Source organism: Eptatretus burgeri, chromosome 18 (assembly GCF_056783735.1).
Source record: "Eptatretus burgeri isolate ZD-2024b chromosome 18, Ebu_testis_v1, whole genome shotgun sequence".
Lineage (NCBI taxonomy): Eukaryota > Metazoa > Chordata > Myxini > Myxiniformes > Myxinidae > Eptatretus > Eptatretus burgeri.
Genome location: NC_140978.1, coordinates 37,883,573 through 37,898,869, shown reverse-complemented (window position 1 = coordinate 37,898,869; position 15,297 = coordinate 37,883,573). Strand labels below are relative to the sequence as shown.

The 15,297-nt window shown below is 50.2% G+C and overlaps 1 protein-coding gene across 2 annotated transcripts in view; it reads left to right on the top strand.

Moving 5' to 3' along the window:
* SORT1 (sortilin 1) overlaps positions 1 to 15,297 on the top strand; it is a 64,313-nt gene that overhangs the window by 7,339 nt on the left and 41,677 nt on the right. For both annotated transcript variants that reach the window (XM_085863527.1, XM_085863526.1), the window contains exons 4-8: positions 8,313 to 8,415; positions 10,011 to 10,175; positions 12,823 to 12,896; positions 14,947 to 14,993; positions 15,151 to 15,287. In XM_085863527.1, the coding sequence (XP_085719653.1) occupies positions 8,313 to 8,415; positions 10,011 to 10,175; positions 12,823 to 12,896; positions 14,947 to 14,993; positions 15,151 to 15,287 (526 nt within the window). The remainder of the gene's footprint in view (positions 1 to 8,312; positions 8,416 to 10,010; positions 10,176 to 12,822; positions 12,897 to 14,946; positions 14,994 to 15,150; positions 15,288 to 15,297) is intronic.

Sequence of the window (15,297 nt, the reverse complement as noted above, 5' to 3'; positions counted from 1 at the left end):
AAGATGGGGATTCAATGGAGGAAAAGACGAAGCGAGGCGGGAGAACAGTTCAACAATAAAGCACATTTATTCGCGGCACACGGGAAGCACACAAATACAATTCCACCAAATGCACACAAAAAAAAGAAAACACACTTCCATTTACACAAAAAGCAAATATAAAAGCGAAAACAATGCAGAGCTAATACCGACTACCGAGCACACGGCAACACTTATACAATTCTACCTCACAGACGGCGCTGACAACACATACCCAAAACCAAGGAAAAGAAATACCTCAAGAATGAGGCGGGCCTGAGGCCGAGACCGGGTCGGGCCTACCCGTCTGGTGATGAGACGCGGAGCGGCGATGGCCCCGCAACCCGCGGGCCTCGTGGACGGTGTCTGGTAGGGGGTGGGAACGGGGCCCCCTTGGTCGCACTATCTCAGCGCGGGGGGAAACAGGAGGGGGTTGCTGATGCTCGGGGTATAGAGGAGCTTTATTATCCCTGGTGTGCGTCTCCACCTCGGCCAGGTCGCGCTGCCGGCCTCCCTCGGGCGTGCAGCTCCTGGCACCGACGCGAGCACCCCCTCGTCCGACTCTCTTCAGCTTCTCCAGCCACTGCAGGCTTCGGGCTCCAGACTTCCACACTCGTCCCCTCCGTTCCGACTCCTTCTCGTTCTCGTTCTCGTTTTCGTTCTCGTTCTCCTTCTCGTTCTCGACTCCGTTCCGACTCCTCCTCGTTCTCGTTCTCCTTTCTCGTTCCGACTCCTTCTCGTTCTCGTTCTCCTTTTCGTTCTCGTTCTCCTTTTCGTTCTCGTTCTCCTTCTCGTTCTTCTGACTGACGAACACCGTCCTTTTATCCCCCCCGTAACTTCGCCTTTTACCTTTCACCTCGCTCCCCATTGGCTCGAGAAAAAGTGGGCGTGAAGGCTTTTTGATCCACAAATTTGCATATATCGATCGCCCTGGGGGCGGGGCCAATTCGCCCCTCGCTCACCGATTGGACGGCAAAAAGTGGGCGTGTGTCGTTTTTGATCCGTTTTTGAAGCACAAAATCCGTGATTTTGTACACGCTGTTCGACGCGCGCTCTGCACGAATCCAACACCGGTACCCACAGCGGGGCAAGAACGGTGGCGATGCTACGGTTGCGAGGTGTGACGTGAAGGTCGTGGCGGTTGTGGTGAAGCGGTGGTTGTGGTCGGTGGTTGATGTTGTGGTTGTGATCATGGCGGTTGGTCCAAAATAAAGATAGTAAAAGAAAAACGGCTATCCTGAAGAGTCGCAGCACGTATAAATGACATGTATTCCCACTAGACAACGGGTTTGGGCCTAACTACACATGCACTTACCGAGATACCTCACCTAAGGGACCTGAATGGTGGTTTGCGAATTTGGTAACCACAACACTACCCCCTTCCCTTTTTACAGACTCGTCCCGAGTCGTCAAATTTTCGTGTGCCATGACGTGTAGTTTTCCCCTAGTACATTTTACCTACGGATCCCTGAGTGCGACATTCATGGTATTCGTGTCCCCAAAATAAGTAACCTGAGGGCTGCGTAACTATCTAAACAAACTCACTCACACGGACGACTTAAATAAAATTGCCGGCGCTAAGACAAACATGCCGGGGGCGCACTCATATGTACAGTACATCTTACCTTAACTTACAAATTTTACACTAAACCATGGCCCAGGATCACTGAACTCTGCAAAAGAAAAGCAGTTAGCAGGGAGCCAGGCTGCCCACATGCAGTCTCTGGCTCAAACAATGCAGGTGACAGGGAACGTGGCTGGCTGCTCACACGCAGTCCAAGGCCTTCCCTTTTGAACTGAACGCAGTGAACCACAACGGTGCTTGGGCTGCACAAACGCAGTCCCCGTGCCAGCTCAAGTGGCACACGCAATGAGCACAACGAATGGATGCATGAACGGTTTGAACTGAATGCAGTGAACCACAACGGTGCATGGGCTGCACAAACGCAGTCTCCGTGCCAGCTCAAGTGGCACACGCAATGAGCACAACGAATGGATGGGTGAACACAAACACGGTGCACGGGCCGCCACTTCAGGCCCGTGTTGTAGCTGCCAACAGGGCAGTTCTCGCAGCTTGCAAACTGTTGCCTTGCGGATCCTGGCGCACATGGAAATGAACAGGGGGGGGCAAAGCAAAAATTGAACGGGGCTGGTGAACGTGGGCAGTGGGCATGGCATGGCAAAGGTGCAGGCAACACAGCCCGCAGAAGAAGGCCGCTGCAGGCAAACACAGCCGGCAGATGAACTGGCCGGCACAGGCCTCGAAGAAAAACAGCCAGCAGATGAACTGGCCGGCACAGGCCTTGCAGCACAGCAGCTGCAGACGATCCAGCCGGCACAGGCCTTGCAGCAAAACAACAGCTGCCGATGAAGTTGGCCGGCCTCTGCCTTGCAGCAACGCAGCCAGCAGATGAAGTTGGCCAGCCTTTGCCGTTCAGTGGAGGTTGGTGGAGGGAGTGCGGTGGTGCTGGCCACTTGGAAGGCGGGCTCGGACCTACCTACCTGTCTCCCTCCCAACCTATCGCCTTTGCCTGTCACTGTACATACCCACTCCCTTAATTTGTCAAACCCCAATTTAGCCCCAACTTATTTTTTTATTGTTTTTATTTTTACTTTCCCACTATAAATCGTCCCCTAACCCCCTTTATCGTCCTTGTTCGGCTAACCTATCCTGTCACCGAGCCTACTCCCAACCCCTACGTTCCCTTCCCGGAGGGGAATAAGGGAGAGCTAGCGTCCTGTGTCGAGGCCCAACGAAGCCTCAGAATGGCCTCCCCAGAGTTCGGCGATCTAACCCAAAGTGGGTCCAGCGGCCCACAACGAGAGCGAGGGGATGGATGGTGCGGAGGGGTACATCTCCTAATCTACCCTAACCATTTAACTGTTAAACTACCCCGGGGCTTTCAACAAGCGCCTCTCGCTTAAACTATTGGTTCTAACAACCCAGATTCCCGTCGCCTGTGTTGGTGTCCTCACAATTTCGGGCCTCGCCCCCCAATTTTCGCTCCGTGCCCTCACACGGTCTCCTGGCTGGGACACGTGGCTCCCTTTGGCAGGCACGACCCTCTGCCGAATCTCCCGCTATGGCACCCCCGGGCACTACACTGCCTCCGAGCCTACCAGCTCCCTAACACCGGGGAGTGCCCCCCATGGCACCTCCCCTGACACGCACACGTGGCAGGCCGGCCTCCCGGGCCCCTTTCCGAGGGTCACCCGTGCCCACAACACTGCCCACGCGGCTAATGGCGCCCCGGGCCCCCGCACCAAGCAGGCGCACCCGTGCCCACTACTCTATCCCGGCCCCCCATGGGCCCGTGGCCTACCGCGGCCGACTAGCCTGGTGCCCGGGGTACCCACTCAGCGATACTCACCTTTCGCAGCCACGCTCCCAAGCCCGTCAACAGGGCTCCTGCACCCCTCCAAATGGGTCTCGAGCCTACATTCCCACCAACAGCAAAACGACCTCCATTTTTCAATTTGACTAACCCAGCTAACTCACTCTACACTGACCCCGGGGTCCCTTGGGCGGGAGTCACTCCTCCCCCCAATCACTCATCGCACCATGCATCCCCCATTCGCTCCATACACACAGACCCGCTGGCCTCACTCACTCACCAAGCACATGCTTCCACTTCACTCACCAACAACTCTTCAACACACTCACCGCTGAACTCTGCCATCCTTCTAACTACATCCCCTAACTAACTCGTGCTCCCACGTCGTCCCTTAAACTATAGCACGTTCCTTTTAACCTACGTAGCTAAGCTACGTCCCCACTACACATTCACAAGTCTGTCCATGTCCTCAAATAAATCATTTTATTTCCCAACCTAAATCTGGCTACAATCCCTCTAACTAATCCATTCCACGGACTCCATGAGGACTTACCCCTGCCCCATGGAGTCGGTCTAACTAAGCTAACCCTTCCCCCTAACTAGTTTCCATCCTGTGCCCAGGGTAAGGGGGTCTTTCACCCCTTGCCCAGGAATCCTGTACACCCGAAAGTGAGGCTTGCTTTTCCCCTTTTTTCACGCGCAGCACCTGCGCGGCAACTCAGAGCTCGCGCACTTTGCACCTGCCCGTGACGTCATGCAGCTGCACGTGTTCCTCGTCCCTCCTTGGACGGGACCATCCGGCAGAGATACCCCTCCTGCCGGATTCCAACCCCACGTGCAGCCATGACGTCACCGTGCGCATAAAAAAAAAAACACAAGCCCCACGTCTCGAGGGGTTCCCCACGCGAACACATGTGCTTTGCCCGTTGGAGCTTAACACACACGATCGCGTGGAGAACCCGTCCGGTCCAAATCCATTTTCCTGCCTAAACTTTGTCCGTCCGCGGGATCGGCAAATCCACCGCGTGCGTTTCCGGACCGGGACTTCACTCTCGCAAGCGAGCACGTGGTGGTCTCGTGCGTTGCACAGCACGAACCGCGTGCTCACTGCTGGGTGAACCCGGCACGGTCCCCGAAACAACTACAGCCGCTACTCGGCTTTCTTTCCTCCCATGTCGCCGTCTCCGTCTCCATTCAACACACGCATACCTGCGTGTTACGACGCACACAGTCCACTCCATCACATTCATACGGGGAGACGCGGCTGCGTGCTCCCGCATGCCAACCGACATCTCCCTTACATACCGCTCTCTCACACACACGGTCTCCCTTGCACACAGCCGTTCACTCACGCGTGCGGGGGCACTCACCCGCGGTGCCTCACTCGCACTCCGTGCCTCATCCACACACGCGGGGGCACTCACCCGCGGTACCTCACTCATACACACGGCGACACTCACACACGCGGTCTCTTCCACACACGGTGCCTCACCCACACACGCGGGGGCACTAACCCGCGGTGCCTCACTCACACTCCGTGCCTCATCCACACACGGCGTGCTGGGAAGCACGTACTCCGGCACCATCGCCACCACACCACTCACACGTGGTGCCTCACTCATACTGGCCGTTTCACTCACACACACGGCCTCACTCACACACGGTGCCCCATCCACACCCGGCGTGCTGGGAAGCACGCAATCTGGCACCATCGCCACCACACCACTCACACACGGGGACGCTTCCACACACGGGGACGCACTCACACCTTGCACCACACACACAGGGACAACCACACTGGGGATTCGTGTCCCCACAAGGGTCTCCGGGGCCTCTATACCCCCCAAGCTCTCCGTTCACCCGTCAACAGCACTCGTCCTCTCAACCTCGCAAAGCACGACCGAACTCACCTGGTCGTGACTCGCCTCAAGGGGGCATACTCCCTCCCCTCGTTCCTGGAGGAGGCCATCCAGGTGCTCGCACCGGGTCCCTGCACGCTCCGCGAGCTCACCCCCATTATCCTCCACTACCTCCGTGTGTGTGTGTGCGTCACTTACCCCGTCTTCATCGTGTTTATTGGTCTCTGCTTCTTTCTGGCGTCTTTCCCTTATCTTTATGTAGGTCAACCTTGCTTTCTCTTTAAGTCGCTCCCGTCCTTCCCTGTTTTTCACTCCTTGCTCTTTCACGATCTCCGCGTACCTCATCCTTGCTCTCCGTATTAATTGTTCTTTTCTCTCCCTCGCAATTACTTTCACCTCGTCTCTTGTCTCCCGAATTACTTTTTTACCCGCCTCCACCGCGGGCCTGTCAGCCGTTGCACCCCCTTCCAGCTCGTTTGTTCCGACACGTGGAGTCGCCATTTTAAGTTCCCTGCTCACGGCCTTCATGCCCGCCTGCAGGCATCGGCCCATGTTCTGTGTCTCACCCCGCAGCTTTTTCGTTTCTTCCCTCATTTGCTGTGTATTCGCATCCAACTTTTCGTTCATTTTTTCTATTCCGGCATTCCAGTAATCCAGTTTGTCCTTTATGCTCTGCGCGAGTTCCATAATCTGCCGCATTGTCACCTGCCCTGGCCACTCCCACTGACTACATTTAGTGGTGGAGTTATAATAAAAAAACCGACCAGATGAACGGCATCGATGCCTTTCCCAACCTTCTGGTACGGGTTTCTCTTGCACGGTGATCTCGTCCTGAGCCATGGATTCTACATTACTATTACACATACCTAATCCACCCGGCACCCGCTCGCCTTGAGACGCCATCTTGCTTCTCGTGAAGGGTTAATTTCGCTCGCTCGTAATTTGGAGGGAATCGGGGGTCGCTTCTCTCACCCCTGGACCGATTCCCGTGAATTTCGCTGGAGACAGGAGAGCCTGTTGTCCCGCTCTCCAATACCAGTGCCGCGAGGAGGGCGATGAGTTTATATCGCACGACCTGACACCAGTGTTGCGGATTTCGCGCCCGCCGGCGTGCGACGGCCACGTAACTCGAATCGCGGCACGTCGCCCACCGGACGGACAATCCAGTCGTGACCCTCTCGGACTAACGCCGGGAACCAGTCACGGGTGGACCTTTCGGTCTCACCGCGATCGAGCCAATCAGCCCCCGCGTGGGATAGGGTTGCTCGCCAAATTCGAACTACCTAAGTACCCACGCGGAGGGTAGACCGGGCGATCGCACCTCGCCGCAGGTCGACTTCGGACACGGGCCACATTGGCGACCCGTTCCGTACTATCAGAATAACCGAGCGGTGTTATCGTCGACCTCGACGGTTCGATTAATTATCGGGCGTATTCAGCCCACTACCAACCCTTTACGTGAAGCAAGATGGGGATTCAATGGAGGAAAAGACGAAGCGAGGCGGGAGAACAGTTCAACAATAAAGCACATTTATTCGCGGCACACGGGAAGCACACAAATACAATTCCACCAAATGCACACAAAAAAAAGAAAACACACTTCCATTTACACAAAAAGCAAATATAAAAGCGAAAACAATGCAGAGCTAATACCGACTACCGAGCACACGGCAACACTTATACAATTCTACCTCACAGACGGCGCTGACAACACATACCCAAAACCAAGGAAAAGAAATACCTCAAGAATGAGGCGGGCCTGAGGCCGAGACCGGGTCGGGCCTACCCGTCTGGTGATGAGACGCGGAGCGGCGATGGCCCCGCAACCCGCGGGCCTCGTGGACGGTGTCTGGTAGGGGGTGGGAACGGGGCCCCCTTGGTCGCACTATCTCAGCGCGGGGGGAAACAGGAGGGGGTTGCTGATGCTCGGGGTATAGAGGAGCTTTATTATCCCTGGTGTGCGTCTCCACCTCGGCCAGGTCGCGCTGCCGGCCTCCCTCGGGCGTGCAGCTCCTGGCACCGACGCGAGCACCCCCTCGTCCGACTCTCTTCAGCTTCTCCAGCCACTGCAGGCTTCGGGCTCCAGACTTCCACACTCGTCCCCTCCGTTCCGACTCCTTCTCGTTCTCGTTTTCGTTCTCGTTCTCCTTCTCGTTCTCCTTCTTGTTCTCGACTCCGTTCCGACTCCTCCTCGTTCTCGTTCTCCTTTCTCGTTCCGACTCCTTCTCGTTCTCGTCTCCTTTTTGTTCTCGTTCTCCTTTTCGTTCTCGTTCTCCTTCTCGTTCTTCTGACTGACGAACACCGTCCTTTTATCCCCCCGTAACTTCGCCTTTTACCTTTCACCTCGCTCCCCATTGGCCCGAGAAAAAGTGGGCGTGAAGGCTTTTTGATCCACAAATTTGCATATATCGATCGCCCTGGGGGCGGGGCCAATTCGCCCCTCGCTCACCGATTGGACGGCAAAAAGTGGGCGTGTGTCGTTTTTGATCCGTTTTTGAAGCACAAAATCCGTGATTTTGTACACGCTGTTCGACGCGCGCTCTGCACGAATCCAACACCGGTACCCACAGCGGGGCAAGAACGGTGGCGATGCTACGGTTGCGAGGTGTGACGTGAAGGTCGTGGCGGTTGTGGTGAAGCGGTGGTTGTGGTCGGTGGTTGATGTTGTGGTTGTGATCATGGCGGTTGGTCCAAAATAAAGATAGTAAAAGAAAAACGGCTATCCTGAAGAGTCGCAGCACGTATAAATGACATGTATTCCCACTAGACAACGGGTTTGGGCCTAACTACACATGCACTTACCGAGATACCTCACCTAAGGGACCTGAATGGTGGTTTGCGAATTTGGTAACCACAACAATATGTACAGTACCTGCACTGTATATTGAAACGTAACATCGATGTTGCCATTTCTTGGCACATTTTGATGCATTCCGAGAACCTTCTTTGTCCTTTCTTTTATTCCCATGATGGTCCAATAAAAAATTTCTGGTTTCTGCTTTATTTCCAATACCAGTGCCCCGTGTCCAGCTGTCATAATTCCTTGTACAATGGAGAGCAGGGTTGGAGAGTATGAAGTCGTGTTTTCCGTGCCTTGCAGTGTGAATTATGGGAAGACGTTCGACGATATCTCGAAGCTCGTTGAAAATGCGCACATCATGAAGAACATTGGCATCTCGGTCCGAGCTGGTAACCAATCCCGGGTGAGCAGCGCTCTCTTTCTATTAGCCTGTGGGGCAGTCTCGTCATGTGATGGCACTTTTACACTGCAAATTTTGTATAAATAATTATTTCTGCTACCAAAGGTGAACGGAGGTTGAGTTTTCACCACCAGGTTGTCTTTGCTTGTTTGTTTGACTGTGAGTGTGATGTTTCAAAAGTTTATGGATGGATTTGGACAAGACTTGGTGGACAGGCTTTGTGTGTGACGAGACAAATTGATCATGTTTTGGTGAAGATAACATTCCGGATCTGGCCGACGAGTGGGATACAAAACGTAAACTGTTCAGCCTGGCGTGGGTGTGTGCTCTACTGGGTGCCGTTTTAGTTTATTCTATTGTTCCATGAACAATAACTCGATTTGGAGAAGTCGGAGCTCTTAATGTCGACAAGGCAAAACATGAATGAATTAATTAATTAATTTTACCTTTTTCAACCTTCTAATGTTACATTTGTATGAGCCTGGTGTGGCTCAGTGGTTAAGGCGGTGGCTTGGGATCCTCAAGGTCCTGAGTTCGATCCCCGCTGGCTGCTGAGTTAGCATCAGGGGGGTTGACTCAGCCTGTCATCCTTCGGAAGGTCGGCAAAATGAGCACCAGTATACTGGTAATTATCCCTCCAGGATCGAAGGCGACTAAAGGGTTTGTGTCAGGAAGGGCATCCGGCTGTAAAAACATTGCCATAAGAAAGGGTACCATGATTGGAGCCTGCAAAAAGCTGACCCCTGCTCAAGGATAAAGGCTTTCAAATGGTGTGATGATGAATGTTACATTTGTGTGTCGTTACCCACGTCTGTTGAAAAAAAAAAATATATATATATATACATATATATATATATATATTTGTGTTGACGGGCAAAATATATAACCCTCAGTGACGTCACGCAATTGTTTCCGTTGGTATAAAAAAACTGCAATGTTCTGTGAACCTTTTCATCCTTTGAGGATATTAGTCACTTGTTATCATTGCGCTAAGATAGCTTTTGATAACCATTTCATTATTTTCCCAACAACTTGGAAATGGTAAGGATGTAGTTTTGACGACATCCGTGGGCTGACGAAGTGCGGAGGGGAAATCTCGCTTATTTTTCTGTGCACGTTCTTCCTTCACAGACATCTCTGTGGATCATCTGGTTGGTTGTCAGAAATTTTTTTTTTTTTTTCAAAAAGCGTCATTCTCATTGATATCTCCCTCCTTTTAAAACAAGTCGAACATCCACCATATTTCAAACAAACTGACTGTGGTTGTTTTCCCGCAATTCCCTGTGGGAAACATGTTGTGATGTAAACCCACAACTTGCTGACTGTGGTCCTTTGGAAATACTTGAGATTATAATTTTTATTTTTTTTTGTAAGAAATCTGGGTACAAGGGTGAGGGATATAGGGTTGTGGTGAATTTCAGCATCAAGTGGTTGAGCCGTTGAATGTATTCCCTCGGCCTGTAACCACATTTCATGCGTCGCTGACACAGAGCAAATGGTTATTTTTTGTTGTTGCTTTGTTGTTGTTTTTTCTTATCATCTCGAGGGTTGAAGAAGTCATTTGTCTGATTTGAAATGCGAATATCTGTGATGAACAGGTGGTTTTGACATCGTTTGCATATGACTCGAGTGGAAGAAGTTTTACGTACGTGTCCAAAGATTTGGGAAGTACTTTCAACAAAAATAACTTGCCCTTTGTCCTCCTGGAAGCCATGGTGTTCCACCCCACGAACCCCGATTGCCTTATGGCCTACACTTATGAGGTAAGCGCTGCGATCGTACTGCTCGCTGAAGTTGAGAAATGATCCGACTTTTCGGTTCGTTACTTTGGTGAAATGCTGCTCCATCCATCGTGCAGTTTAGTCATTTGGTCCCTCTGGGTGTTTTGCCGACAAAGATTTACACATTTAATAATTGATCACATGACCGTTATTATGTTCATCTGTAATCACGTGGTTGAACATTTGCACGCCAATTTTGGAGCGTGCAGTTCGTTGTGTGTACTGTGAGTGAGGCTGTGCCTCGAGATTGACACACACACACACACACACACACACACACACACACACACACACACACACACACACACACACACACACACACACACACACACACACACACACACACACTCCATTGTGTCGATGAGGGACGATGGGTGGGGTGTTCGCCATATCTACATGATTATTTAAACAAGGGAGGAGGAACAATGAGAAAAATGAAGTGAAGACTGGATAATATACTGTTCGTTACACCTGTTTAAAAGTCGAGCAAGGAAAAGGGAGGCGGTTCTGCCAAAATCAAATGATGCCTCCTTTATCGCACGTACTCTAGAATCTAGATCGTCCCCAAGAAGATGTACATAAGCAGAGCATGAAAAGTTCTGGGATGGTATTGAAATGAATTTTTTATTAAAACGAGGCTTTCATTAGGACATGATGAGGACTTTGAGGCACACTTCCGCCGTCTGACCACAAACAGGATGGCTCCCTTCATGGTGCACCCGTTTAGTGCACAATCCCGAATAGAGGCATTCTCTTGGCGTGCGTGAGCATAAAGGGGAACTGAAACGCTCAGACCACATCGACGTGAATCTATCCCTTGATACCCTGCAAAATAGATATGATGTGGCTTTTTCAGCTTTTCAAATTATAAACGATGTAATTTTGCGATGAACAGTCAAAATCTTATTCTTCTTCAGATGAGCCTTGATGTCGCATCGGAAAGTCAACCGTCACATTCCGTATTGTATACGGGTTACATCGCGGTACGATTTATCTGAAACGGCAAATCATTTTCGATTTTTTTTTTTTTTCCCCCCACAAACATGCCGAGTCAATGCGTCCTTAGTTCTTGTATTATATTAATACAAACCGAGATGATTTCATGCTGCACCAATGTTTAAAAGACCCTAAGTTTGGCCGAAATACCTGCTTGTGGATGAGGCCTACAAAATGTTCACTTTTGTGCACAAAACGTTTTACTTCGCACTGTTGTGAAACAACAGCGGTGGTTACATCTTGTGGTTATCCGCCACGATTGAGAAACGATGCCATCCCCACGATCAAGCGGAAGAAACAGACATCGCTCAAAACTGTAACACCATCTCTCCCCAGCTACGAGCACATGTACACGGGCGATTTGAGTTGTGAATCGAACACTTGCTGCCATTGCCCAGCAGTTATCACAGGATCACCTGGAAATATTTATCTCTCTTCAACACTGATTTCTGCGAGTCAAATGAACCACCATCTATTTATAGTGGGGAGAAAGTATGTATGTATCACCGTCTACTCCTGCTCGAGGATTTGACCGAAGACGCTAAAACTTTCAGGGTCATCCGCCCCCCCCCCCGTCCTCCAATCACCCCCACAATACCAACACTATTCCACACCCTTCCTCCACCATCACCTCACAATCCCCCATCAACCATCAACCCCACAATACCTCCACCATACCCCATCAACAATCCTCTATCAACCATCACCCCCACAATACACACCGCCATCCAACACCCCACCTTCCACAATCCCCCATCAACCATCGACCTCACAATACCACCAGCATCCCACACTGCTCCTCCACCATCCCTCCACAATCCCCCATCAACAATCACCCCCACATTACCGCCACCATCCCACACCCCCATCCACCATTCCCCCATAATCCCCCGTCAACCATCACCCCACAAAAACCACAACCACCCCGCACCACTCCCCTATCCACTGGAGCATGAACAGGGCACCACAGAACGAACAGGGCATGCCGCGGCACGGCACCACAGACACAAATGGCGTCCCAGGAAAGTATGAAATGGGATGATCCCATGACATTCAAGACACCTGGTCAGCCTGCAATGGTGGGACAAAGCATTCGTCGCCCATTTTGTTGGGGTGCCCAAGTATGCTTGGGCGTTGTTGGCTGTCGGGTGATGACAGGTTTTTCTGCTCAAGTAGTATAACAGATTTTTCAAAAAATACAAAATTCCTCCCTTGTAAGCCGTCAATCGAACAGAAACCAAAACCTATCAATCTGTAATCATGTGACCAGCGTTTTCATCTTCACTAACCCTTCCGCCTTTTTCATCTGAACCACTCGCACAAGGCTCGAAACTATTTGGCTCCACAATTCCCCCGAAAGCGTTTCCATCACTAATTTTGTCTCCAATAGTTTATTCAAAATCCCACTTCACTTTCAACGTACCGAGAACCTTTAGAGTTGCGAATGATGGTGGAATCAGAATCTGAATCCAAGCTGCAAATGCACAGTTTCTCGATGTGAGCCACCATTTGGATCAAGGCGTGTTCCCCTTCAAGGCGAAGCAGCACAGACTTGAATCGAGCACTTTATGTTAGAGACCTGATTATTTGATTGGTTATTTGAAATTTGAAGTGTCCTTCCTTTTTTCTGCAGCACGAGCTCTGGATCACGGAAGACCTGTGCAAAACGTGGCAGAAGGTACACACGGCAGTGTTCATGCACAAATGGTGAGCATGTCTGCTACAACAAATCTCCTGCAGGTGTACAATGCACACAAGTACACCTACAGCGCCTAAGGAATGTCGACACCCCCTTCAAAATTTTCACCTTTTGTTGCCTCATAGCCTGGAGTTAAATTACATTAAATCAGACTTTTTCCACCTGTATTTCCACACCGTATCCCACAACTTCCAAGTGAAAGAAAACAAATTGTACAAATTTCAGAAAATTAATTAAAAATACAAAGCTAGAATATCTTGGTTGGATAAGTGTGTCCATCCCCCCCCCCCCCCCCGAGTTAAAACTTGGTGGAAGCATCTTTGACAGCAATTCCAGCTGTGAGTCTGTTGGGATAGGTCTCGACCAACTTTTCCCAACTTGATTGGGTAATATTTGCCCATTCTTCTGTACAAAATCTGATCAAGCTCAGACAAGTTGCGTGGGGAGTGTTGATGGACAGCAATCTTCAAGTCGTGCCACAAATTTTCGATTGGATATAGGTCGGGGCTCTGACTGGACCACTCAAGGATATTTCTTTTTTTCTTCCTGAACCACTCCAGTGTATCTTTGGCTGTGTGCTTTGTGTCGTTGTCATGTTGAAAGGTGAACTTCCGTCCCAATTTCAGCTTTCTTGCAGAGGGCAGCAGGTTTTTCGCTCAGATTTTTCTGCATTTTGCTCCATCCTTTTTCCCTTCTATCCTGACAAGTGCCCCAGTCCCTGCTCATGAGAAACATCCCCAAAACATGATGCTGCCACCACCATGCTTCACAGTCGGGATGGTGTTCTTCAGGTGATGTGTTTTGTTGTGTTTGCACCCAACGTAACGTTTTGTATTTAGGCCAAAAAGTTACATTTTGGTTTCGTCAGACCACAGAGCTTTATGCCACATGGCTTCAGAATGTTCGAAGTGGTTTTTTTTGCATACCTCAAATGGGACTTGTTTGTTTGTTTGTTTGTTTGTTTGTTTGTTTGTTTGTTTGTATGCAGAATATTTCAAAAAGTTGTGGACGGATCCGGATGAAATTTTTTACCTGTTTATGTGGACCTGTTGGATGTGTGACAAGGATGAGCTGATTCGATTTTGGTGAAGCTCTGGATACGAGAATTATTTAAGTTTTTTTTAAAGTGATTCTTCACCATTGAGAGATGGGACCAAGAACGATATAGTACAGTATAGCATGATATTTAAAAAACGTATTGGGCCCGGTATGTTCTCGTGGATCAGGCATTACATGGCAGAGGTGTGCGCTCTACTGGGAGCCCTTGTAGTTTACAATTGCTATTTTAAGCGGGTTGGACACTTATCCAACCAAGATATTCTCGGTTGGTGTTTTTAATTAATTTTCTGACATTTGTAGAATTTTTTTTTTTTTACTTGGAAGTTGTGGGTTATGATGAGTAAATAAAGGTGGGAAAAGTCTGATTTGATGCAATTTAATTCCAGGCTGGAAGGCAACAAAAGGTGAAAATTTTTAATAGGGATGTAGACTTTCTGGAGGCACTGTATGTACACAAATGTTTTTTTTTCTTTCTTTCTTTCTCTTTTGCTTCTTCTTCTTCGTCTTCTTTCGTATGCAACACATGGCTCGAGGTAGTATCATTCGCTGGGTGCGCATCTGTGCTGCTTATGCAGTGCCCCATGCATGTCGGAGCAGGAATTTGGAACCTGGTCGGGGTGTTGGCGATAACTCGCATAATGTTCGTGAAGGACACTGTGGGATCTTTAACATCCATCAACTAATGGCGGCAGACAGGATGCCCAGTTTAACGTCCATCCGAGGGACGGCATGCCCATTGATGAGTTGCCGTGCGTGCACAACACCAGAATGACAATATGTAGCTGGGTAAGGATTCAAACCCAGGCGAGAGAAGGCTCTGAGGTGAGTGCGCGTACCTCTGTGCCATCCCATCAGCCGTTCTTTTTTTGTATTTGATTGAAAATGTTCCACACGTGCTGTTGAATTTTGTGACCACATCATGCATTCTGTGCAACCTTTTTCTCCCCTTATCCCCCGCCCCCCCCCATCATTCATTCGTTTCATTTACTTTCGAAACAGGGGGCCTGACAACTTGCTCTACTTAGCAACGGACCCCAAAGGAAAGGGTGAGTTAGATTTTTAAAAAATATACCTGTGGATCTCGTTTCATCCAGTATTTTAATTACCTTAAGAATGAAATCTTTCTCTCTGCACATCAAACCTGCACCACCTAAATGTGTAGCCCCTTGGGCTGTTGTTCCTGGACACCTCTCCACGCTCCAGTTGACAGGGCGGCCATGGGAAAGTTGCAGCTCAAGCGCAGCCGAGACTTTGGCCGCACATTCGATGTTGTCGCGGAAAACGTGTTTTCATTCGGCACGGGCGGGCGTTTCCTGTACGCCTCAATCTTCCACTCGCAGGTTGTAATCG